The following is a 27,996-nucleotide window of genomic DNA, read 5'->3' on the forward strand; positions in this document are numbered from 1 at the left end:
GCAATGTTTTGATATTAGGCAGGGAATCTAAAGTGCAATTATACATGGAAAGGGTTTGAAAAACATATTTTGGTCTCAAAAGGTATTCTATTCTGTCAAAATTTTTATATCAAAATTCGACATCACAAAGTAACTTATCATACGTCCTGATAATTCATCAGAATAAAACTCTGAGAATTTTTTAATATCCTCTCGTGTTTCAAGTGTATTTAGACTCAACCGACAAAAGAAAATAAAAGCGGTTTAAATTGTGACTAATAAATCTTTCCTTTAATTGAAATAAAAATGTATCAATAAGGGAAGCAAAAATATTTATTTTATAAAAATCCTTAATCGTAGATACATCAATATTTAAGCGATTGGACTATCTAGAAACTACTCTAGGTTTAAAAATTTTAATCCCAAACATTAGCAATCACCTTTACTTTCTCATTATATTTACCAAATTAAATGATTTTTCTTTTATTTAAAAATTATAAAAAATAATTAAAAATTTTAAACTATCTAATTAGTTTAACTATAAATATATTATTAAATACATAAAAATCTAATTTAACTATGCTAGAAAAAATTTACAATATATTTTTATTGTTATTTAATATTTACATATAATTTTTAATGTATATTTTTATATCATTTAAAATTTAAAATTCTTATTTGTTTTTTTTAATATATTTCATTTTCATATAGTATATAATTTTATTTATAAATTGAAACCATTTTTAAATAAAATTTTCCGAATTAGAAAAAACTTTAAAAAAAATTTCCAGAGGTTGCCCCCCCCCCCTTTTATACGCCCCACCCCCTTACTGGTTATTGATTTCAATGTGACTCTATTTATGTTGTTGATACAGCATCGTACCAATTTCCAAAATAAAAAATTATTAAATTGGTAGTGCATATGCCCACTAGTGTTGAATGCAACAGAGCTACGCTAGGTTTTCCTCATTTCCATCTTATTGGAACTAATTTAATTTGGGTATAAAAGTCAAAATATGAGGAGCCCTCCACACGTTTGTGGGCAAGCCGCACGTACTTGTAGGCGCAACATTTCGAAAAACATTACTTAAACCTCTATAGGCGTATTTAAAAGGGAGTGGGACAAAAATAGAGCCTATACCCTAGAACTTCAGTGAAAGTTAATTACATTATGGTGGGTTGAGGACAATTTTAAATTAAAAATCTTTACTATATTAGAACAATTTTATTAAGGAAATGCAAAAGAATACTTATAGGAGGATTTGAATGATTGTTGATATTGGAAATATTTGATAATAATGAGTTTAAATTCTTGAAATTTATTACGATAGGAAATATAAAATAGGGATAATTAGATAATAATAGTGAACATTGAATTCTGAGATGTATTTTTATTCTTATTAGAGGTAACCTTTCTTGATGCGAAACACCTTTTTAATGGATCTTTTATTGTTATTTAGTTTAATGAATTGTTTCATGTTCACGTTTAAGTCCATTATATCTTTTATTGTTTTATAATACCATAATGTTTTGTATTTTGTGTATTGTTTTCCATTGTATGAGTACAGCCATGTTACGGAATCATGGACTAAGTTATTATCTGAATTTCTTATTATGTGGCCTAAGAACTGAATCCGGCGTTTTTTAAGAGTAATATTTATTGGTGTGTGAGTTGACTTCCTCCAAAGATTTGAGTTTGAGATAACTCTTGGATAGAAAATACCGTGTATAGTGCGAAGACAATTATTTATAAAAGATTGAAGACGCCTGATATCTCCACCATATAATATAATTGGAACTATCAACGAGTTGAATATCCTCAATCTAGTAAATACTGAGATTTCTCTAGCTTTCCAATCTTCATATATCTATAAAAAGCGCCTCTAGCTTTTTGTATTCTCATCTTCATCTCATCTTTACAACTTCCTTTATTATCTAAGATTACACTTAAGTATTTTATTTTCTCTACGATTTTCACTGTATTCTCTCCAACTGTAAAATTTTGGATTGAAGACGCGTTTGGGGAGGGAAGAATAACAGTTTTGTTAAAGTTGATCTTAATCCAACATGTCTTATAAATTAATTAAAATATTGTGATAAATGATTGTCATGCTTAAATTATTCGAAATTATATTTTGTAACATATGGGATTTAAAAATGTTAGTTGATAACAATTTTAACGTGCAAGATAAGATAAGATAAGATAAAAATACTAGAGCATGTTTTATATAAATTAAAGACTGAAAATGGATTTAACTGTAGATATCATGAGTTTATAATAGCTAAAGAGATATATGGCGAGCAATAATTTATATGATATATATGTCTTACTCAGGAACAATGCAATTCAAACAAGAAGGTTTTTTACACATCAAGAAAACCATGTTAGTAAATTTTGAATATGGTATTTATAATAAATATTTAACTAATATTAAAAGTAATAAGAAATGAGTTGAAAAGAATGGACAAATTAATTCAAATTTACATATATTTTTTAAAAATTTATATTACAATTCTTAAACAAGCATTATTGGATTCTTTCTTTATATTAAAACAAAATTTAAAAAAAACAAATATTCAAAAGAATAACAATCCCATAATGTTTAATTATCTATAATATAAGAATTTATTCCAAAATATATTTTATTAATGCTTATAATAAACTTAAATAAGAATTATAATATTTCTTAACATAAGAACCATGAAGATAAAGTATCCCTTATGCAGCCAAATAAAAATCTGGAGGATATTGAGATGGGTATTTCAGGAAGTAATACAGAAATGGAATATGAAATCCCTAAATGGTATTTAAAAATATTTTACATTTATATCATATAATATTCTGATTTAAAAATTAAAATATATATTATTAGACATAAAAATGTTTTGAATATACTTATACATTTTTTTTTATATAATAGGGCTGTGTCAATTAAAAATTTTTTTTACCCAATGACATAAATACAGGGTGTGATTCTGGGTCAGAACATTCCCTAATCGAATGTTTGCAGAATGCCTGTGTTAAAAAAATTTTCACTTTATAATTAAGCATATTACCAATCTTTAGAGAGTAAAAATCAGTTATAAACTGACAATATTATAAAGAAATATAGTTTCATTTTAAATTTAAAATATTACAAGTAGGTATAAAATATTAAAGGTACTATAGCTCTATTATATAATAATGGGCATGACTAAAATACACGCCCCCGAAAACTACACACCCTTGTCAAAGAAGCTTAATTTAAATTATATTATTACAGAAGCGTATTTAGATTCATAAGATGAGTTAATAAATGTTTTTTTTATTTAAAAAAAATATGGTAACATAGTAAAATTTTAAAAAAATTATTTTATTACATGACTAAACTAAGCGCCCCCCTATCAAAGAAGCTTAATATATAAAAAATGACGCAGAATCATATATAACTTATTAAAAGGAATCAAAAAATGTTAATACTAAGTTTATAAATTATTTATTTATTGAGATTTTGAAATTTCACTTAATATCTTCTTGACTAAGTTTTTTTTTTAATTTTACTATTTTGCCATATTTTTTTAAATCAAAAAACATTTTCTACTACGATTCTGTATTAATATAATTTAAATTAATCTTAGTTTTTGGGGGTGTGTATTTTAGTCATGCCCTATGATAATATGCAGATTCATCAATTTATATAATTTTGATATTCTTCTGTAATTTTATTATCTTTATCAATCAATTTTTATAAATACACAATTCATTCAAAAACAAATCATATTTGGAAAAATTTATAAAAGTAAAACATCTCAAAAGTAAAATTTTATATCAATTGATGGATTTTCATAGAATTTTATAAAACAAAAATGTTATTAAAATTATTTCAAAATAATTTTATATTTATGACCAATTATTAATTTATATTGATTAATATATGTGTTTTTTTATAAAATGAAAAATTACACAGGCTGGACATAGTGGAAGAGGTTAAAATTTAGTCCTTTAATATTTTTTTAAAATTTTTTACATTTTAGGTGAACTATGGAATAACTAAAATAAAACAGAAAGGTAATCTTCATATACAAACATATATAATAAAATATGGTTATATTTGAAAAAATACAATACTATTAAAATTTAAAATTGGATATAAAGACATCAGAAATAGATATTTCAAAAAAATGAATTAAATGTCTATCTTTTCAACATGTATCATCTAATTAATATTTTAGTCAGTCCCTGTAATTTTAATAAATAAATTAAGCAATGGTTCATAAGTTTATCTCAAAATTAAAAATTTATAAGATAATTATTTTACACGATGGGACATATCTTTGGCTAAATTATATCTTCAAATTTAAATTATTTTGCTATTTTTTAACTTTAAAATCATTTATTTTAGCCTATGTTTATAAAACTAAAAAAGTTGATTTTGCTGGAAATGTAGTATGTCTAAAATGTTTACACTATTAATTTTAAACAATTTTATTAGATATTACACATATTGCCTTTATTATGCACATAGCCATTAATGCATATATATATGACATGGAATATTCCCGAATCATTAATTGTCAGTTTTAGACATCCTTCAAAGATTCTAGAACATTTCAGAAAATAGAGAAATCTCAAGAAAAAAAACTCCCCAGGAAAAAAAACTCCTGGAATTTTTTTTCATATAGAATTTAAGACCTAAGTCATATTTTTATTTGGATTATAATGGATATACTCATATTTATAATTTATAGACATATTAGTTCTTCTGAAAAAATAATATAAAAATATAATATATTAATAAGCTAATTTTTTTTAGGCCCTAATACATTATTTAAAGATTACTCATATACCCTCCATAAAAAATTCTTAAATAAGATCAAATGCTGGAGTTCAAATTGGTACTGGGAAAAAATACCCCATTAAAATGTAGACTAAATTTGACAAAATTTTATAATAAAATATATTTATTTTATAATAAAATATATTTATTTTATTGTAAATCATGATTATTTAATACAAATTTAATAATTTAGAATAATAATTATATGGGTTGACTTCGAATATTTAAGGAAATCGCTCTTATAAAATCTGAAGGGCTTCATACCCCATCATAGTACTCGCAAAGTTTCTTTAACCGAATCTGGGTATTAAAACTCTGCGATTTTGTTTTCAGTGTCCAACTATCTACACGCCATCGTTCAAGTTTGGCTTCATCGGTAGCCACTTCGCATTCCCTTTTTTTATTCAATACCAAGATTGTTGGGTGTTTATATCCAACCAGATTAGAATAACGATGATTCCAACCTTCGCATTGATTATTTATGCGTTCTTCATCGGAATAGAGTGCTCTAATTAACGTTTCAAGTTTCTGGAGAAAATCGAGGCTTAATTGAGAATTGCTTGACAAATTCTATATTTATGAAAAAAAAGTCCGGTGGTTTTTTTCCTGGGATTTTTTTTTCCGGGGTTTTATTTCCTGAGGTTTTTTTTTCCTATAACTAACATTAAGAAAATTGGAACGGAATAGGAGCAAGAACATTTTAAATTTTTGTAGGAATTAAAACTAAACTAAAATTTAATGAAACTGATGCAACACGAAAAAAATACCCTTGTTTAGAGTACCTTAATATTAATAGAATATTATTTTTTAGATAAACCATCGTAAAATTAAAAATTTAAGGCAGACATTTAAAAAAGGCACTCAGGTGTCATGTTAGTCACCCTCCGTTGAATTTTTAGATAATTAAAATATTGATATGGGCGTTTGCAAATAATTATAAAAAATAATACAAAACAACTCAAAGTTTATAAGTTCTCGATGGGGGAAGGGGATTATATAAAAAAAAATAATATAAGATGTCAATTAAATTTATTTATACTTTTTTCAAAGTGAAAGAGTTGGATACCTTGCACCAACAACAGTCTAGCAGGCCAACATTCGACGAATATTCCCCCCTGGAAAACGAAATTCAATCGAAAAGTCATCAACTTGTTCAGGTATTCCTATTATTTAACTTTCCTGAATTTTATTTTGCACAAACTATTCATTCATTAAAATGCATTTTAAAGCGGGGTATGATAAGAATCAGCTGGTGACACGCCATTTTAGTTTCTCATTTAATTTTTTATATATATTATAAACGAAACGTCCTTAATTTTATCCTATGCAGTGACATTATAATACTTATACCTTAGGGCCGCATTTAAAATATAACGGTTTGTTCAAGCGTTGCGTTATTTAACGAATCGTTATTACAAAGTAAAGTCAATAAATAGGTATAAATATGAAGTGTTAGGAAGATAACGCTATGATAAAATTTGAAAAACATATTACGCGATGCATTGATAAAAAATATGCAACGATTATAAAAATAATAGCGAATTCGATAAAAGGGTATATGATTTTTTAAAAATATTATATAAAATTCGTGATGCGTGATATATAGCTCTTATGCCCTTTGTTTTCCTCATTTCCAACTAATTGGAACAAAATTTAATTTGGGTATAAAGTAAAATATGATCGTTTGTAGGCAAGCCGCACGTACTTGTAGGCGTAACATTCTGAAAAATGTTGCAGACGCCCATAGGCTTTGTAAAAAAAAGAGAGCGGGTCAAACTACAAGAGCCTATTACCGAGAACTGCAGAATAATTTAATTAATTTAAGGGTGGGTTTTGGATTCTTTTTATTTAAATTAAATTTATGGTGTTATACTTTAACATTAATTTTGCGAAAAATTCAAGTCATACAGACGATTTGATATTTGTTAGAAAAAAAGCAGACGATTTAGTTTAAGATTAGGAAATATCATGTAGAGTGTTATATTGTTAAGGTTAAGATTGTTTTTTTAAGAATAATGAAAAAAAAAGAAAAGATTAATTAAGTAGGGTTAGGGAAAAAATAATATAGATTATTAAATTATAAAGATTAAAAAAATAAAAATTATTTATAGTGATTTAGTTAAGTTTTGAGAAATAGTTGTTAATAGGTAATTTAGATAGGAAAAAAGAGTGTATTTATATAAATTGATGATTGAATGTATTCATATAAATTGAATGATAAGTAAACTTGTTAAGCAAAGAAAAAATAAAGGTGAGTTATTTTTGGTGATTTGAAGATGTTTAAGGAATATATATATATAAAGATACTTGATATTTTTCTTAGTTGTAGTTTATGGAAAAATTATATATAGATTAAGATTATAAATTCTTTCAAGAAAATTGTGAATTTGATAAGGATTGTAGAGGTGATAAAAAAATAGTGATATATAGTGATCCAAATTAGTATTTGATTGAGTGTCTTGTAAAAAATTGTAGTAATGGTGAAGATAATGTGTAAGATTGATAAGGAAATATTTAAATAAAAATATAAGAAATAAAAAGTTAGCCTGATTCTTGAGGTAAGAAGAAACATTGTATCATGGATAGTTATATGTGATTTATTATAATCTTGGTATAAAGGATTGCCCCGAAGCTGGGGAAATTTTTTTTATTAAATTTTCCCGCTCTCCCTATGACTATTTTAACCCGGCCTCACTCGTAAAATAGATATTGTTCAAGTTAACTCACCAAGCTTGGAAAAAAGGTGTTGCATGGGCACCCAGGCCTGGCTTTCGGGATTGGCCACATCATATTCAAATTAATATAATCGCATCAGGCTGAATTAGGGATAAGATTTATTTATAAAATGTATTTAATTTTGATATTATTTATCTATGCTTTCCAAAATGTGAAGAATAATTAAATATAAAGCTTTATTATAATATATTTAATTTGATATTTTCAGATGCTATCCCATTGCCAAACTCTGGCCAAAAAACTTTCCTCATTTTCCACGGTCTATTCTCCCAAATCCGAAAAATCCTTGCACAAAAATATAACATCCTATCTCGTAACCACTTTATGCGAACTCACGTCCGCATTCCGTTTATCGCAATCAAACTATCTTAAACGTTAACATTTTATTTTATTCTTCATTTTCTTTTGCTTTTGATATTGTATTTTGATTTATATTCTTTTTTTCCCCCAAATAATGTTAATTTTAAAATACCAAAGCTCTTATATTTATAGAAAGAATACAGAAATTAATTTAGATCCAACATAATTTATATTAAAGGGTGCTGTCAGTAAAAATTTATAAAGAGTGGCTCAAGACAAATAGCATTTTCATTCATTATCGGTAATATAGTTCAAAAAATAAGCATATCTTTCTTTCGTATTTCTAAATTTAAAAGTTAAAAATCCAACATCTAAAACATTTAGCGCAATGTTAAAGGATGATTTTATTTCATTTTTTTAAGAAAAGACTGACATAAATATGGTATAATATGGCCATTTTACCCCAACTCTAAAAATTTTTTTTTTAATAGATTAGAACTTATTTATTTATTATTATTATAGAAATTGAGAGGCGCAAAACCATCTATTCGGATATCATGAACCTCGATGATTATAGCCATAAAAGTCATTTAACTAATAAAGGTACCTGTGAAAATTATAAATAAGATTTAGAAACTTGAGACCCGTGCGTAAAATTTAAATAAAAAAGAATCAGGGTCTAGCGAAACAAGGTTGAGCCGAAATACCCCAAATTATAAAAGCTGGATCATGTTAAAAATTGACTTTTTTTTAAATACAAACCCACACCTTCCATTTTATTATGTTCTTGGTTGTTGTATATTTTACATTATTAAATTCGTATGGCATAATTTTTTTTTTAATATTAGCAGTTGATACTATTATAAGCAGTTCGGACACGGCTATCATGCAGGAAACAGCTGTTATAATGACCGAAAAAGAATCAAACCGCTCAAATAATTCGCAACCTAAAAATTCTTACCAATTTGATCCCGATATCCTTGAAACTAATTTTCAGGTATTTGCAAACGAATATCCTCCAAAATGTTATTTTTTTATTTTTGCCCCATAATTATTTTTGAAAGTGTTTTTTTAAAAAAAATCAATGAATATATATATTTCCTGTAATCCCACGCATTATGACCAGGGTTGCCAGATTCATTTAAATCAAAAATAAAAATGGGATTTAACCATAATTCCAAAAAAAAGGATTTTTTATAACGAATATGGATGTTAAACTTGTCTTTTTTAAACTGTAATTTATATTTGTTTTTCCCTTTCTCGAAGATATGGATAATAAAAAATAAACAAAGAATAAGATGCCCTTTTAAATATACGATTGAATTAAAATAACTTTTTTAAAAAAATGATAGCGTATACGTCTCTGGTTAAGCTATTTTTAATTATTTTATTTATTTATTTTAAAAAAATTTATATAAAAAAATATTTGGAGAATTCATTTTAAGAATATCGGGCATCAGCGTAAGAATCGGGAGAAAGCGTAAATCTATACGGCGTGTTTTAACGTTAATTAAAGTTTCAAAAAAATGAGAAATTTCGCCAAAAGGCATAAGATCTGGCAACTCTGATTATAACATTTTAAAGCTTCCCACCTCCCCCACCTCCACCTTTAGAAACAAACTTCCATATTCCCTACCGCAAAACCCAGACATGGGAAAGAATATGTGAGCGGAAGAGAAGATTGCTAAGAAGGAGATGTGTAAATAAAATAGGGAAAGAAAAAAGTGGAAGAAAGAATATTTTAAGGGTTGATTTAAAGGAATATTTGAAAGGAAACACTGAAGGTCAATTTTTTTTTCCAATTAAAAGTGATTTATAAATAACTCTTAAACTACTTATTAAAAACTATATGAGACATAATTTTAAAATACATATTAAAAATTTCTTTAAAAAAAAACAAACATTAAAACCAAAAAACGAAGTTAAAAAGGGTCATCTATATCTGGCTACGGCCTCTGAATAATTTAAAATGATAACGTAAAATTTCGAAACTAATTTGTTGTTTAATCTAAAATGCCAAATTTATTGTTTTTTGTGGCCTCAATTGACGGATTCGTTCGATTAAGAATTTCGCCTGTTTTTAAACAGTTTTTTTGATACCATGATTGGCATAAAATATATTGTTTTTGGATAGATGTGAATATTTTTGTGATTTTATTTTCTCAGCAATACCTAATGGATCCTTATTATTAAAAGGCCAATGCGTTTCCAGCCAAGAGTATGTCCATCAGGCCGTTAATTATTGATAATATAAAACTGGTCGCATATTTTTATTGATTTTTAGATACATTTTGGAAATCAATTATACCATATTTTTTTTGAAAAAAAAAACTTTTCAATCATTAATTTTCCATTATATCAAAAAGAATGCTTTCACGGATATAGATTGGGGCTTAAATTATTAAGGAATGCTATTAATTTTTATAATTTTACACCCTAAAAGACCTGAGTGTCATCAAAAAGTTGACAGAAAATATTTATTTTAAAAAAATGATTTGGAAGATTAATCTCTTTTGCCATTTGTTGACTTTTTTTTTTACAGGATTGCCATTTATGTTTAAATACTAAAAAAATTTTTTTTATAATTAAACATCTAAGACAAATCATCAAATCATGATCCAAGACCAAAAACAGTCCAAAGCACCCTTGTTCTTGCTTGAACAAGAGGAGAATTTTTACGCCATCAGGGAGAAAGAAGTTCAGAATCTTGTAAAATCGATCACAGATTTGAACGTTATTTTCAAGGATTTGTCACAAATTGTTGTTGAACAGGTTTTTTTAATTGTTATTTGTGTGAATTTCGGATGAGACAAATAGCTTAATAAGATGAAGAAAAGAAAGCTAAAGCAAATAATGAATAAAATAAAGAAAGTAATAAATTATGAGAATTAAAAAATATATATAGAGGAAGGAATTTGGAAATAGGTATATAAAAATGGAATAGAAAACAAATGAGAAATAAATATAAACTTATATATTTGTAAAATATTGGTAGGGAACCCTCGTGGATCGCATAGACTACAACATGGAAAAATCATCGGCCATCGTGGCTTCCGGTCTTAGTCAGCTGACTCGAGCCTCTGCTTACCAAAAATCTTACAGCCACAAAAAATTTATTTGTATATTGTTATTAGCTTTTTTGGTTGTTTTCATGGCCATCTTATTGATCCTTTTTAAAATATGAAAATGATTTCAAACAAAGAAAAACGCCTTTTAAAAAAGAAATTAAGAAGAACGCGGTAACATCGCACGTATCAAGGGGAGAAGATGAAGAATATCTCACTTTTATTAATTTTATTCTTTTTAAAAATCTATTATTTATCATGGAATTCGTTTGCTCTAAAACTATAAATGCAGTACCGTAATATACCGCCAAAATAATTATTTAATTACTAGAGAGTTTTTTAAGTTAAATTTTGGCCTCCACCATCTTTCTAGGATACAAACAGTCATCGCCTTGTCAACTTCCATTAACTATTAGATAGCTATTAGTCTTAAAAACCACTTTTCTAATGTTTCATGAATTCTATGATTTTGGGCGCGTTTGTGTGTGCACATTATTATTCGTTCGTGAAAGTTTCATTTGTCATACTTTCGTGAGAGGAACTAATTTAATAGTTTTAGAATCTTAATCATTCCTTTTATTTATCGCAAGTTAAACGACTAACACTTATTAGTTAAAAAAATAATTAGTCTATAATATCAAGATTTTATGTTTTTTTTTCGAGGATTAAGTAATCATATGAATGCATCATTTATTATATATATTTTTTTACCTTAAATTCGTTTTGTAATAATATACATATTTATTTTATACTGACGAAACCAAGTGATGATTAAAACGCCATATTCGTAATTATATATTTATTTATAATATGCCATGTTTTATTACGATACTATTTTATATACTATAAAAATAATATATTCTTCAAAGAAGATATATAAAACAAATTTGGAAATGCTAGGTTGAGTATTATAATGTTCTATATCCAGCGTCTACATGACAGAATATTCACTAGAAGTAAACAATCCGCCCTCAAAAACTTAAACCCACCCCTCTAAAAAAATTTTGCATTCGCGTCAATATTTTCACACGAATTACACATTTTTAATTATAGTTTCATATATTTTAAAATTCTCCCTCTATTGCAAACTAAATAAAGTAAATGTAAAAGATTTATTATTTAAACCATAGGAACCCCCTCAGTTAATGAATGCAATGAATTATTATAGTATATTGTTTCGCATGAATATGAGTTTGCTTATAGAATCTATAACCTTTTTAAATTACATTTTAAAAGTTAACAGAAAATTATCCAGAAATAAGTTTTATTTGAAAAATAATGACTAAGATTGTATGCAATGTACAAATTTGGTTTATGTTTTGCAATGCCATTATAAAGGTCTATAAGCAATATATTTTGCCTAAATATATAATAGATATCTTACCAATAAATTTTTACTACCTCTGACTTACCACCTTTAAATGCTTGCCCCATACACATTTTAAAAACTTTGAAAACTAGTTGTACACCTCCTTGTTCATGTCATGTAGAAGACTATTGTAGTTAAACGGCTCTGGGTCGATTTTTAAAAACGGCTCGATTAAAATTTTAGCCAAACGAATACTATTATTAGCCTGGAAACTTTGCTCATAGATAGCATAAAACTTTGGACCTCTATTTGCCAAATCTCGAGACTTCCATAATATTATTTTGGTTAAAAAGCTTTTTTTAATCGATCTTCAGGCCTTTTAACAATACTAATGTAAGCTCTGTCTGTATGAATTTTTTAAAAATAATTCAGGACAGCATTTTAAAAAGAAGCAAGTATTTCTTGTATTTTAGATAGGATATAACAATTTAAAAATATAAATAAAGGATCATTCTAAATTATATTTTAACATTTTTGTTGCAGAAATATAAGAATAATATAGTACTGAAGAATTCATTTATCATAAAAAAGCATTTTGCGAATAAAGTGGATATGGAACATTATAATACCCAGCCGTCGAAACGTTAGAATTGTAAGAGAAAAATGGAAAAAGTTCCGGGTAGTGTTGTAATACGGCTCGATGTTAACCGTTCTTAAAAATCTAGCCGTTTAACAACTCTACTCGTAACCAATTAAAAAATTTAAAATAGCTCTAATCTACATCAAAATAATTAGAAAAATACTTATACAAAGTTATTTCTTTAAGTTAATTTGTTTTCAAGATTATAATAGGACTAACTCAAAATTAAACTTGGAAAATGAACAACTTTTTGTATACTCAAAAATCAGCCCAAAATGAATATATATTGAATTTAAGCAAACTAGACATATTTTATGAAATATATAATGTTTAATAAAAAAAATTTATCTTATCTTTTTAGCTTTATTTAGTAAAAAAATAAAAAAATTTATGCATCTTTTGGCTTCCTTAAAGTAAGTTCTTGTTTAGCCTAGCCAAATTTTTTTTTATTGAGTCCTACCCATTGGTCCTACTTTAATATATTGATAGAAAATAATTCAGAAAAGTTTAATATTTTCTTCAGTCTAGCTAAATATAATACTATTTGAATTAATATAAAGTATATAAATGAATATATAAATTTTTTTTCATATAATGTAATATATATTTATTTTTACCATTTGTTTTTGCTTAGAGAAAGAAAATTAAAATCAAAACTGGATAATTGCGACTTGTAAAAATTAAAGTTTTCGTACTTATCCGATTTTTCACAATTATAAGACTAAATTTTAATTATTTACAATATAAACCAATTTGGTGCTAATAGAAATATATTATATGTACAAAATATATTAAATTTGTTATACGATTTTTATTATTAAGATAATAATTACTAAGATATTTTTTAAAATCACTAAAAATATTTTTCCAGAAATTTGTGTCTAATCTGTGATATAACATGATTTTTTTTTAATTTTGCCTCGCCCAAGCTTGGTTATATTAGTCACCAAAATTTAACAGGTTAAAATTATTATTATCATAAAATATTTCAATGATAAATATACCTATTCTAAGGATAAATACAAAGGCAAATTAATCCACATATGTATGTGCATACCGGATAAAGATATTTTCTCGGTTTTAACCACTAGGTTCTATCAACAACTAATTTCCTAGTATTTTATCACTAATTTTTGGTTTAAACGTTTCTACTAATTTATTTATTTCTTTACCTTTTTTTTTCTTGGATAATCTTATGCTTTGTATAATAATCGTAAAAATTAAAATGAAAAAGTAAAATAATCAAACAAATGTAATAATCTTTATTTTCTTCTTTTTACGAGGTTTTTATAACCCCCTACCCCCCCCCCCCCCAAAAAAATAAATAAAATAAATATAAATAAATAATGTTTAAAAAAAAATATTGACAAATAATATTGATAAAAAAATAATATGGATAATAAAATAAAAAAAATAAATATTCTTAATGACTTGCACTAATTACAAAATAAGGAATATTTACAACAGATATCAAATCTCTTCATATCTTGACTTCTATTAGGCAATCAAGTTCAGATATCTCTTCTACAACATCATTCATATCATCACTTTCTGCACTATCATATCCTTCTAGGAAATAAGATTAGTTCTATTGTTTATAAAAAGAATAAACCTTCCAATTCTTGATTACAAATTATCCTGATCATTTAATATGCCACGGTAGCTTGCATTATCATCATGTATGTAAGCAGGGTTGCCATGTCTCCCCCCGTCAGCGGGAGACTCCGCTATTTTTTAGTTTACACGCAGACAACTCTCTCCCGCAAAACTACCGCAATTGGAAATCTACCGTAATTTTTTAATTTCTTTCGCATTTTTTTTTTTAGTATTTTAACATTTTTAATATATAAATAATAATTTTGAGAGACATTAATTAATTATTTTTATATTTTTAATATTTATTCGAAAAACATGTCTAATTTGTTAATTTCTTTCTATCCTGTTTTATTTTTATCCAATAATAAATCAACATCATTTCATTCATATAAGTCAGTACAGGGGAGTATATCAACATCGATAATAAATAATACAGATGCAACTACATTTGCGGAAATCGTATACATCTATCATGTAGTTCAACATTTATAGAGCTATATCATCACAATGTGGGTCGAATCTTTTTCTCATGATATTTAACGACTCCAATATAAATGCAAACCTTACTTGTGGCAGATAAAAAATAAGCAAGGTAATCAGAAGTGTTTTAGTATTCGAATCCTAGAGGTCAATTTAAGAAGATTTGAAAGATGGACATCCATATACAATTCTAACAGATGCAACTAATAACGGAAATATTAACATATCCCTCGATCCTTCGCTATTTTTACAAAAATAAGAACATTTCAATAAAACTGTTAAAAATTTTTCCTCGGATGGTGAAAAATCCAACGATATAGCTAGCCACATAATGGTAAATATAGCTGATTCAGGATTATCAATGATTCGCATGCCAGCTTTCTTCGCTGATAATGCCTCTGTAAATTTTGGCACAAAGTTACCGAATTGAGGCAGCATAATTATGAATTTATACCAATTGGCTGTATATGCCATATACTAAGAAGGCAATAAATGTACTATCTGTGGATGTCGAAATAATTGTGATGAAATGTTTTAACGAATTTAGTCATCAACTAAAAAGGTTAATGAATTAAAAGAGTTTTTAAAATTTTACAAACCCTTAAAAAAATACTTCTTAAATAAAGATTTTAAAAGCTGTCCTAAAATATTGAAAATTTTTTTCGAGTATGAAATGGCAGAAGCATATTTAGGATTCGTTTCACATGTAGGAAATCTACTTCATGCAGTTAATATTCAGTTGCAATCAGAATATTCTTTATAAAAAAGATTCACAAAATCATGCTACAGCTCTGTTCATCTCTACAGTTAAAAATTGATAATAAATTTTATGTCGCTATTGCTAAAAATATTATATTAAAATGTTCAAATAATACTCTAATTAATACATTTTTAAATGAAACAGATATTTTTATTAAGACAATTTTAGAATATTTACAATTAAAATTTGATTTTAATAACTCTATTTACAAATGTATAAATATTATGACCTTGGAACAGAAACCATCAATTGATGGTTTTTATAATTTAATAAATATATTAAAAATACTGAAAGACATTGATGTCTTGTTTGAGGAGATTGTAATTCTCTCTATTTTTTTATGATACGCCAAAATACTTAGTTAGATGGTCTAAAAGCAGAGGAGAAATGGATAGAATCTTTTCGTAATAACGATAAATCCCCATGCTTGGAAAAAATATGCAAGTATATCTTCTCCTTATCTCATTCTAATACCTCATCCGAGCGCATTTTTAGCCTGATGAGGACTGCCTGGAAAAAGGAGAGAAATCGGATTGCTATAACAACATTAGAGGCCGAGCTAATGGTTAAACAAATATATAATATGTCATGCCAGGAATTTTATAAATATCTCAATAACGACGGTAAACATTTAATTCTATTATTTAATCTCAAATAAAATATAATTAAGTTTTAACAATGGCGCCATAAAATTTATTGTCAATTTTTAATTGTAAAGATGAACACATCTGCAGCATAATTTTGTGAATCTTTGTTAAGATTCTTCTGATTGGAACTACACATTAACAGAATGTAGTAGATTTCCTACATGTGAAATCATTCCTAAATATACTTCTGCCATTATTCAAAAAAAATTTCAAAATATTAGGACAGCTTTAATTTTTATTTAAGAAATATTTTTTTAAAGGTTTATAAAATTTTAAAATTCTATCGATGGCGGGTATTAGGAACATATCGCAACCAACATTGTGCTGACTCAATTCTGTAAATACACTCTGTTTTTATCAAATTCACTGAGGCATCATTAGATCAGAAAGCTGACATGCAATTTATTGATAATCTCGAATCTGATATATTTACCACTATATGGTTAGATATGTCTTTGGATTAATCACTATTTGAGGGGAAAAATTTTATAGTTTTATTGAAACGACCTTAATTTTGATGAAATAGCGGAGGATCAAGGGAAATATTTAATATTTCCATTATTAGATGCATCTGTTAGAATTGTATATGTATGCCCTATTTTCAAATCGTCAAGAATTGAACTCCTGGATTTAGGTTCTAAAACAATGATAGCCTTGCTCATTTTTGTTCTACAAGTATAGTTTTCATTTATATTAGAGTCGTTAAATATTATGGGAAAAAGATTCTACCAACATTGCGATCATAAGTATCTCTGTGAATGTTGTACTACAAGATAAGTAATTACAATTGCCACAACTGTAGTTTCATGTGTATTATTTCTTATTTTTGGAATACCTTATTATGTATTTAAACGTGATACGTGATAATTAAGCGCATATTTTTATAATGTTATACACACACGGTAGATTTCCAATTGCGGTCGTTTTGCGGGACATTCGCATAAAATATATTTTTAATTGTAAAATTAAAATCGTTTTTTTTATAAAATTTTATCTTATTTACATTTTTTTGTATATAAAAATTTATGTTGGTTTTTTTATGAATTATTATATTTTAATAAATCAAGATGTTATTTTATTTTGAAAAATAGTTACCGACTTTGTATTTATATAAACTAAATAAAAAATAATAGGCGGTTAATTAAGTCAATTCAAAATCCCGGCCCAATTTTTTTTAGCAGTTTTTATATTTCCACAGCGATTTTTATATTTCTCCCGCATAATACCAAATTTCTCCCGCAATTTGAAAATTTTGACCTGGCAACCCTGTATGTAAGGCATAAGATAGAAACATAGGACCTATTTTACCCTCTATTGCTTTTGTCACTCTTTCATGATTGTTTATAATATACCTTTTCTAGAATTACATTTAAATGATCGAATAACTCACATATCCAGAGGTTGAATAAGTGAGGTAGTATTTGGAAGTAAAAAGATTACTGTTATATTTTTATTCTAATAAAGTTTTGTGGCAACTAGCATTGTCACAAAACAATAATTTTTCTTTCTTGAATAACAAATCACATTCCTTGATGTCTTCAAAGATTAGTGACCATCCAAATGCTTTTATTAGAATAATGTTTAACAGTTTTTTGTCTCATCTCCGTTTATGACAAAAAAACTGTTGTCTTTTCTATATCTGATTTTAATTCTAATTGTTGGGTTCAACTAAATTCCATGGTTTAATATTGCAAGGTAGTACAGTCCTGTTTCATCAAATTATATATGTTGAATCTGGTATAACCATTTATAATAGAAGGAATCGTTTTCTTGCTCCAAATATTGGCACTAGTAAGATCTGCACCACCTCAATGTAGATTATGTGAAAATTAAGATGTCTTTTCCTAAATCTTTGAAACAACTGACAGTAAGAATCTTTAAAATGTAAAAAAATATAGATATTTATAAAAATTTAGAATTACCTTTAGCAAATGTTTTGTTTTAAAATCTATACTTTTCCAGTATGACAGGGCCATTAATCCTTAGTTCTCTTCAAACGCTTAGATTCAAATTTGCTTCACAACTATTGTCTTTTTTCATTATAATTACCCAATGATATATCTAAAGTTTCGTACCTTACATTCAATTAAGAATTTTTATTTTTTCAATGAGAAAATTTTAATACATCTATCAAAGGTAATCAGGTTAAAACTACTAACAAAATTTTCAATTTTGAAACAGGCCAATCCCTAATTTTCAGTTGTTCATGTAAATTTTTTTTTTACTTACACAACTTTATAATTAACGTATCATTTATATTCAAAATTCCTTCTTATATTAATTAAGTTAGAAACTCTATAAAATTAATGACGAAAATAATAACATGTTTATTTATCCATTTAATAAAATATCTTTTAAAACCAAAGTATAAATTTATCATATTTGCGTAATTTACCTAATTCAACAAGCTAATGATTCCATTTGATTGAAATATATTATAAATGATAGTAGATATGTATATAACATAAATCCACTACATCTATACAAATATTGCAGGTAAAAATTTTGAAATCCCTATTTCCCAACCTCATAGGATTTTCCATTCTATGTTTATCGTTCTCACATTAACTATTTTTAGAACTATCATTTTTAAAATATTTATAGTATGTGCAGGAGTATTTCTGACATTGCGGGTTCTGGAATGAACTAATGAAGAGATTATAAGCTATATCCAAACATTCATTAATTCTACGAAGAATGCCAAATATATTGGGGGTATTTATTGCTTTATTTTACAGATAAAGTGAAACGAATGAAATGTACAAAGTGAACATATATAGGAGAAAGTTGAAGATGTTCCTTAAATCTTTAGTAAAAACTTTTACTTTTACTGATTCTTGCTGTTAATAAACTTTTTTACTTATAAGATGTTCCTTAAAACTTTAGTATGAATTTTTACATTTTAAAATCTATTTATTTATTGTGATGAAATTAACTAATAAGAAAATATAATTTCTTATTTTAATATATTTGTAAAATTTAAGAAATTGGTATCATTTGTATAAAGATTTAATCAATAAACATTTTGCAATGGCATCAATTTTAGCTGCACAATTAGATGAATTGATGGGAAGGGACAGAAATCTTGCTCCTAATGAGAAAAGCAAAAAAACTCATTGGAGCGATGATTTGGTATTATAAACTATTTTTAATTAACTCTATTTTTTATATAGGTTTGCAAGCATTATTTAGTTGAGTTTTGTCCTTACGAGGTTTTTCTAAATACGAAATTTGACATAGGTATTATAATTTTTATATTTATATAATTTGTTAATTATACCAAAGGATATTGTGAAAAAGTACATGATGATACACTAAGGCAAAGGTATGTCACAATATTGATAAAAAAATATTTTTTCTTTATATAACCTGGATAAAATATCTACAAATTAAATTATTGATGAAATATTATATCAATACTAAGTAATTTTTTATATTTTTATTTGAATAATAGATATAATTGAATAAGATAAGATTGTAGTTAAATTTCTAATAACTAATGGGTGTTGGTATCCCTTTGAGGTATATTGTTTTGTTTAAATTATATAAATATTTTTTCCTTGAACTTCAATTCAAATGTTATACAAAACATTTATTATATAGAGTGAAGAGGGGGACTCATTATATATAATTATATACTCTTTATGTTCTTTCATAACAAGTTTATTTACATGATATACTATTATATATATATGCATTTAGATATTATCTTACTCTCTTAACAACGTTTTGATTTAGTTTATTAATTATTTTTGCTTTATTAAATAATGTTTAAAAAATAATTTGATTATTAATTGATTAATAATTCCCTTGGCTTCCATTTTAGATATAAAGAAAGTTCCAAATTTAAAAAGATGGGATATGAGGAGGATTTTTTGAGATTTCTAGAAAATGCCATTGGGGAAGTGGATAGGAAAATCAAAAGAGGCCATGCTCGACTAGCTGTCAATGATTCCCAGAATAATATCAAAGTAATTACATTTTAATTTCTATGATAAAAAATAATATATATACATTATATTTGAGAGAATGATATATTCTTAATATTATATATAAACTTTTATCTTGAAGAATATATTTTATTAAAACTAAAATAAAAAATAGATATTTCATACAGGGTTGATAACCCAGAATTTTAAGGAAATAAACTGCTTGATTAAGAGCATTTTGCCCTCTATTGTTGAAGGTTAGGAAGTGTGCTTGGTATTCCTCATTTCCATCTAACTGTTTTAGATGTTAAAATATTTGAATAAAATAAATATAAGAAAAAAGGAGAGAAGAACACAGATATAATTTGAATAATTGAATTGTAAAGTTATTTTTATATAGTATGATAATTGTTTATATACCTGATATTCTAATCCGTGGTTATAAAAATAAAAATTTTGTCAAAATAAAGTGCACTTAATAAAGCAGTTTATTTTCATAAAATTAAACAAAATTACTAATAATGAATCTGATTCATTTTATTCAAATATTTTAACATCTACAACACCCCCTTCATTAATATTTTAAAATATTAACTATAATAAGGTAAGTTGGGTGAACAATTAAAAATGAGGAGCCTTATACACATTTGATAGCAATATGCAGAACTTGTATATAGTGTTGTTAAAAAGCCCGATTCGGGTCCATTTTTAAAAATGGCCAGATTAAGATTATAACCAAAATAATATTGTGTAAGCTTCATGATTTTGCTCATAGATAGTAGAAAGGTTTGGACTTCTACTTGCCAAATCTTGAGGCTTATACAATATTATTTTGGCTAAAATCTTAATCGGGCCGGTTTTTCAAAATCGACCCAAATTGGGTTTTTTAACAACACTACTTGTATACAGCAGTTTGAAAACTTATTTCAATTTCTATATGGTGAGATAAAAAGAGTTTAACAAAGAGAAAGCCTGTACTCTAGAATTTCACTTATATTTAATTATTTTATGTATTATGCTGATTTTAATTTTAAATGTATGTTAAATAAGGTAATTCTGATGTTAGTACTATGAATATAGGGTAATTCTATATCAAATCAATAGCTTTTAAGCCTGTCCTTTTTAATTTTGTTAAATTTCTTTACCCAAACCCAAGGACCACATCTAATTTTTATCATAGGATAACCATAATTTGTAATAGGGGACTTGTAAAAGTCAAATTTTAATGTATGGCTTTGGTTTGTGTTTTGAAGCTCCTGGCTAGTATTATATTTAAAAAATATCATATCAGCATTTGGTTAGAACTTTAAGTTTTAAAAGATCATTTAGTATAATTTTTTTTAAATACACATAAAAAACCTCCCCAGATTCAACAAGTAACAAAAGAAAATGAGGAAAAAATTATCGTGCTTCAAAAACAGATTGATGAATTGTTGGTCAAGGTAAAATTTACTATTTAAGATATGTCATATTTCTTTATTTGAGTAAATATAACTTGAAATTTGCCAAAAAATTATCATAAATTTTTAAACATTGTTCACACCACACTATTTGGCGACACTTATCATTAGGGGGGGGGCATGAGATCATTTTTGAAGCCCATTGATGATTCTAGTTATAAATGATAAAGTTGTCTTGGTCTAACTTTAAAAAAATATATTAGTCTATTCATGCCTCAAGGCTTAGCAGATTTGTTAATCTGTTTTGCTAAATTTAAATATATATTATTTTAGAACAATTAATCTCTTATTTTTTTTAGTAATACTTAGATCTGTGCACTAACTGAACTATTGGTGGCCAGCGGTGTGCTGATTTTTAACCACTGTCAACAAGGTGGCACATCGGTGCACTGTTATATATTTTTAGAAAAATTAAATTAAATCTACATTATAGATATCTAGGCATATTTTTTGATCTTTATTTAAAGGGAAAACTCATAAATTCAAAAATCGATTTTATAATTATCTTGTATAAAAATAATTTTATTCAAATTCCTTACATAATGATGATCTTGAATTCAACGTCAATCTAGTGGTAGAGAAAACATTTTCACTAAGTTTGCTAATTGTTGGAATAAAAATATTTTTTTAGCCATCATGGCAAGATTAGGAAGTTCGATACTTTTTCTCTAGAGATTTAGAACATCCATATCTTGTGAAAAGGCACTTTTATTCTTAATCACTATACAAATTCTGGTTTGTGATCAGCAAGTTTAATTAATTTTTTTATTTCAAAAAGTGAAAATTGTACCAAAGTATTTAGTAGAACAAAATTACTCAACGTCGGAATTTATTATAAAACATTTTAAACATATAGAATATGATGACATCGGTGTAGTAAAATATAGCAATTGAAAATCGAGAGGAAATATTAAATTTAAATTACTTAAAATTAGCAACTAAACAAGTTCAAATCAGGAAATTTTTCTTTAGGGAAATATTTCTGGGCTATCATTATTATTAAATTTGATTCAATTTCACTTTAAAAGTGATGCCATGTTTAAGGTATGCCTTTTTATGCTTATAGAAATTTGATTTTTATTTAAGTTTTGACAGAAAAGCTAAAATTTTATCTACTAGATCTGATTGATTGTTTGAGATAGTGTTTCCCAAATCTTTTCAAAACGTTATTGAATTTTTATTTTCTCCAGATATGCATTTAAGCATATGCCACCTGGTTGGAACATTTCATTTTAACGTTTTATATGTGTGGCATTATTGTTATTATCATCATTGGAATCAGCAATTTGAAGACTGGTATCAGGGTAATCAATATCTAACATATCTGATGTTAGATCTATTGTACTTGGCATTTCCTTTGATCTGCCTCGAACTCAAATTCAATCTGCAGTTTTATATCTTATAGCAGTAATAATTTCTTATATTCTGTTGATCAGATTTTCAACAAAAGGTATTTAATACCATACAGGATAACCAGATTAGATTATGTAAACCATAACCTAAGTATTAGTGGTGTCTCTATTCACCTAATCAAATACCTTTTCTAACATTGGGTCTCCATTTTAAAAATATATAAAATATGGTTTATAATTTTAGATTTTGATTGATTGAATTCTAAAATGATGTTAATATGGGTTCATAGGAAATTTACAATAGTGATGTTGACCAATTTATTAGAATAGAAATTATTTAGGAAAATATTTTGCACTGGCCATGCACAGCTAATGGCGTTATTTTCATAAATGGCACATACAGATCTAGTATACTAATAATCATATATTTTAAAGAGAAGGTGGGCTTATGTATGATAGTAAGTTTAATAGAATGCTCAGATGAAGTATGTACAAAATATTAAAGACCTGTCTAGTTCAATTGCAAAAATATTTTTTTATGCTTAACCTTTTTTGTCTAGTAAATTCCTTAATAATTAATATTACCTTAATGGTTTATATTTTTTTGAAGCACTATTTTGAGGATGAACAATATGTCGTTTGGGCATATTGTTCTATATTACTCAAGGATTTATCCCATTTGAAATAAAGAAAAAAGTTTGCTTGCTTCTTGAGGTTGAGGTTTAACAAAACTATTTTTTTTATTGAAACCAGTCCTATATAATCCTATTTTATTGGATATTCCTTATAAACTGAATAATAGGTTTGGTCCTAAATTTGAAATCGGTGCATTTACCTCTATTTTAGGTCAGATATTTCTCAGGGGTATTATTAGACCACTGGTCAAAATAATTTTTATAATTCCCTATAAATGAAAAATATATAATGTATCTTTCTTTAGAGTGAAGGCTTAGCCGAGGAAGGTAACGTTGAAGAGGCCCAAGACACCATAAAAGAGGTCGAAAAGCTAAATTTCGAACGTGATAAATTCAAAATAGTAAATTATTTTTCTTATTAATATCTCCCCTTTCTCTTTTAACGCTATTAATGTCCCTTTTAAAGTTAATTAGCTTGTATTGATTGTTTATTTTTTTAAAATATTATTTTGAAAAAATTATATATTTTACCTTATAAATGGATCGTAAGGCTATATCGTATTTAGACTATTCATAAACGAATCAAATATTTCGACAAATTTTTTTAAATGGTTCGTTTTATTTCGAATTAGTTTTTTTTAATATAAATTAATCGTGAGTCATTTTTTTCATTGATAATCTATCAATCTTACAGATGTTATAATTAACAAGGTATAAACTGCTTATGAAAGGCTTTTCTGGGTTGGAACTAATTTGCTGTCAAAAATATTACATGTCTTATATTTAAAAAAAACAACAAGAATAGTGTTGTTAAACGGCAAACTTATTTTGCCCAGAATAATATTTCCTAAGTCTCGAGATTTCGCTAATAGATGCCCAAACCTTTGTCCCGTCTATGGGAAAAATCTTCAGGTTTACATGATATTTTTTTGGATAAATCATTGAATCAGCCATGGTACAACACTAAACAAGAAAAACTCTGTAAAAATGGAAATTGGCATTATAAATTAAATTAATATGCAATTTAATTTTGTTAATAACTTGATCGCAATGATGTTCTTTATCATCAGATTTTTATAATAATTGTCGGTTGACATGCAATAAAAAACAAATTCTGTCCCATATATTTTATAATACTTATTTTTCGCTTACTTTCCACCACTTTTCTCTCATCCTCCAATATTTTCATGAAAATTAGGGATGTACCCATATTTTTTATCGGATTGGATCGGGCCGATATTTCATCTTTTTTAAAATATCGGTGTGGCTGATATTATAAAAATTTTCCTACCCGATAAAATGGCGTCTTATTTAAAAAAAATTTGTATATGTTATAAAATTTAAAAATAAGTTATATCTAAAAAAACAATATATTTTTATAAATGTGATCAAAAATTATTTTAAATATTTATTTCAAATTTCATAATATATTTATTTCAAATTTCATAATATATTTATATTAATTTTATTATATAAATAAATTATTCATTAATAATAACTGATCTTATTAATAAATGATTTATGTTGTGGTATAATTTAATTATAGATTATATACTATTAAAAAAAATATGAGACGAGTTAGGTATATGCATTAAAAATTAAAACGATTAGTATGTTTACAGAATACAAAATCAGATATCATATCGGATCGGCAATTAGCTGATATCAATTTAATATCAGATTGACCTCCAAATGGTGGTATCAGTACACCCCTAAAAATTCGATCATTGGGCAGGAGGATAACCACCTATTCTTAAATATTTTACACTTAAAAATTTGACATAAAAAAAAGGAAATCGACAATGCCAAAGCCATGGAACGTCACATGCGTGTTTGCGAAATCTGTGGCGCTTTTCTCATAATCAATGACGCTCCCTCACGTGTGGATGACCATAACAGTGGAAAACAGCACACCGGGTTCGTCAAGGTCAGAGAAGCGGCTCTAAGGATGAGGGTTAGTTAGCTTTATTTTATAGAATTCATGAAAAAAAGAGGTGAAAGATACCCCCCTCCAACCAAAATATTGCTATTTGAATACTTAAAAAATTTACTTCTAATAAGTTTTTAATGCGCCAAGTTTATTTTTAAATGTGGGAGGTAGGGCCGTTAATTTATCCTATATTAAATTATTATTCCAAAAAAGGAACAACTCTTTGGCAAAGACTCCAAACCTAGAGGCATTGACGATAACATTCAAAATGGAAATACTGGTCCCAGCCCTGTTTTGGTAAATGATATCAAAGAAAATGAAACTGTGAAAAAAAGATCAAGGTATTAAAATGCGTCATATAAATTTTTTCTGAGTATAGTTGTAGCTGGTTTATTTTCAACCAGAATTCTGGGTTTTGGTTCACAAAAGTAAAAAAATGTTTTTGTAGCAATTTGTATAGTGACAATTTTCCTTTATGGTTCAGAACCGGCCTACCCTGGGTTTGAGTGGTTATTAACTAATTGGTTCCTGTTTGTTCCACTTTCATAAAATATCCAAGATAACAGTATTAAACATTTGAGCTAGAAAAGAACTCCAGTTTAACCCACTAAAGAATGGCCTTTTAACTCAGTTTAAAATTTTTAAAAATTGAAGAACGCATAAATAAATTTGCTCAAGCTCTTTGCCGGATTTTTTTAAGTATTCTAAATTAGCTTTTACTATCTACTATACTTTCCAAATGAATACTATAAAATATTGTTATCCATTTTTCGTTTACATTATTATTTATAAATTAAAAGGAGAAAACAAATTTCATATTTGGGTTTTTGAGCAATATTATAGTAAAATATAAAATAAGGTCAAGTAAATGATAAAATTATGAACAAAAACAAATACTTTATTTAAATGTTCACAATTCTTTGCCAAGTTAGAGAAATAAGTATTAGTTTATCCCATAATAAAATTGAAAAAAAGAATCATTAAAATATATAATAATGATTTAAAATTCTAATTTAAATGAGTGTTTGATCTTAGAGAGTCATATAGTACTATTTAGTTTCCCCAATCACCTGCCCCCTCCTAAAATAAACTAGCCTTTTCACAGCCTGTCATGCTTAATATGGCCTTAATGGTTTCATAGTTATCATTTGCGGTGGAAAAACAAGTAAAATATTTCGGGGAAAGAGCTGTCTAGATTTGAAATTTTGTTATGTATCTTATATCTAAATTGGTACTGTAATACCCTTCGATTATTTTTTTAACTGTTCTGGATGCCATCAGAAAATAATGTTGATAAAGTAAACATTTCGTTTTCTCGCGTTTTCTTTTAGATCTAAGAGCAAACACGAATCCGAACGTCACAAAAGTCACAAAAGTAGCCACAAAAAATCTTCCAGCAAATCATCCCATTCCTCTTCTAGAAAAGAAAGGCCTCACGGGTCGTCGCGTGATGAAAAGAGGGAACATGGCAGGCATGGCCACACGCAAGGGGAAAGCAGACGAAGATGAAACATTTAGAAATACGTTGATATCAATTTTTATACGATCACCTTGGATTATAGTTACTTCTTTTTAAAAATTTGAAGATGGATAATATTTCATGAGATGTATATTATATAACTAACGATATATTTAATATAGGATAATGAATTATGATATGCATTCGTTTTTTATAATTAATATATCTTAATAAAAAATAATTGTATATACCATAAATTCTTATGTACATAATCACTTTCATTTATAGAAAAGTTTGATAAAATTTTTAGATTGTTGACCACACATTTAAAAAAATAATCACGCTTGTAAACCTTTGCAGGACAAAGTATAATGGGTCTTTTGTTCTAGTTTGTTTTTGATCATATTTTTCCCACTCTATTTTTTGTAGATTAATAGTGTGGTTTAGAAGAATTAGAAATGGGAGTAAGATTCTTTATCTGGAATGAAACTTCGATAGGTTAGGGTATTCTGAAAAAAATGAATAAAAGCTTTTGTTATGGAGATTCCTATAAATTATTATAAAAGTATCAGAGACCTGCAGAGGTACCATTTGCACGGCCCGGCCCTTAAAAGATTTTCAGACTGGCCCAGCCTAGCCTGGATTTTTTTTTTCAAAAATTTTTTATGGCCCAGCCTGGACTGGATTTTTTTTAAAAAAAATTTTTTAGGCCTGGCTCGAAATTTTTTAAAATTATATTCGACCTATATATTAAAAATTTATCTATTTGGTATTTTATCATATTTTTCGGCGAGTATTATCATTTAATAAGTAAGCATATTAGCTAATGTTGTTAAACGGCGCGTTCTGAGCCGATTTTTAAAAACGACTCAATATTTTTGACAAAAAATATTGACTAAGCC

General features: G+C 26.5%; 2 protein-coding genes across 5 annotated transcripts; both read left to right on the forward strand.

The window, feature by feature from the left end:
- The first annotated feature begins 2,128 nt into the window (after positions 1-2,128).
- On the forward strand, positions 2,129-11,134 carry LOC135923558 (syntaxin-16-like). Of its 2 annotated transcripts, none has more exons than XM_065458371.1 (10): positions 2,129-2,363; positions 2,677-2,783; positions 3,927-3,945; positions 3,994-4,027; positions 5,847-5,953; positions 7,741-7,906; positions 8,355-8,435; positions 8,684-8,829; positions 10,431-10,604; positions 10,828-11,134. In XM_065458371.1, exons 1-10 carry the CDS (start codon positions 2,274-2,276, stop codon positions 11,014-11,016), a joined length of 1,113 nt encoding a protein of 370 aa, XP_065314443.1. In that variant the 5' UTR covers positions 2,129-2,273; the 3' UTR covers positions 11,017-11,134. The 2 variants fall into 2 exon arrangements, with proteins under 2 accessions (XP_065314443.1, XP_065314442.1); XM_065458370.1 differs by having other exon boundaries at positions 2,131-2,363; positions 8,681-8,829.
- Positions 11,135-19,318: 8,184 nt separating this feature from the next.
- On the forward strand, positions 19,319-27,299 carry LOC135923271 (luc7-like protein 3). 3 transcript variants are annotated; one of them, XM_065457932.1, is made up of 9 exons: positions 19,319-19,461; positions 19,503-19,569; positions 19,615-19,654; positions 20,156-20,300; positions 21,626-21,700; positions 24,011-24,106; positions 25,498-25,659; positions 25,849-25,976; positions 26,967-27,299. In XM_065457932.1, exons 1-9 carry the CDS (start codon positions 19,360-19,362, stop codon positions 27,142-27,144), a joined length of 993 nt encoding a protein of 330 aa, XP_065314004.1. In that variant the 5' UTR covers positions 19,319-19,359; the 3' UTR covers positions 27,145-27,299. The 3 variants fall into 3 exon arrangements, with proteins under 3 accessions (XP_065314004.1, XP_065314005.1, XP_065314006.1); XM_065457933.1 differs by lacking the exons at positions 19,319-19,461; positions 19,503-19,569; positions 19,615-19,654 and adding an exon at positions 19,814-19,851 and having other exon boundaries at positions 26,967-27,298; XM_065457934.1 differs by lacking the exons at positions 19,319-19,461; positions 19,503-19,569; positions 19,615-19,654 and adding an exon at positions 19,959-19,990 and having other exon boundaries at positions 26,967-27,298.
- The last annotated feature ends 697 nt before the right edge of the window (positions 27,300-27,996 follow it).

The sequence above is a fragment of the Gordionus sp. m RMFG-2023 genome, chromosome 2, assembly GCF_954871325.1.
Source record: "Gordionus sp. m RMFG-2023 chromosome 2, tfGorSpeb1-WG-v2, whole genome shotgun sequence".
Lineage (NCBI taxonomy): Eukaryota > Metazoa > Nematomorpha > Gordioida > Chordodea > Parachordodidae > Gordionus > Gordionus sp. m RMFG-2023.

Coding starts and splice junctions, on each gene's coding strand:
- LOC135923558 (XM_065458370.1), top strand. CDS start 2,274: ATGGCGAGCAATAATTTATATGATATATATGTCTTACTCAGGAACAAT. Junction 5,954..7,740: donor AAAGTCATCAACTTGTTCAG/GTATTCCTATTA, acceptor TGATATTTTCAG/ATGCTATCCCATTGCCAAAC. Junction 8,830..10,430: donor TCCTTGAAACTAATTTTCAG/GTATTTGCAAAC, acceptor TAAACATCTAAG/ACAAATCATCAAATCATGAT.
- LOC135923271 (XM_065457932.1), top strand. CDS start 19,360: ATGGCATCAATTTTAGCTGCACAATTAGATGAATTGATGGGAAGGGAC. Junction 19,655..20,155: donor GATGATACACTAAGGCAAAG/GTATGTCACAAT, acceptor CTTCCATTTTAG/ATATAAAGAAAGTTCCAAAT. Junction 25,660..25,848: donor AAGCGGCTCTAAGGATGAGG/GTTAGTTAGCTT, acceptor ATTCCAAAAAAG/GAACAACTCTTTGGCAAAGA.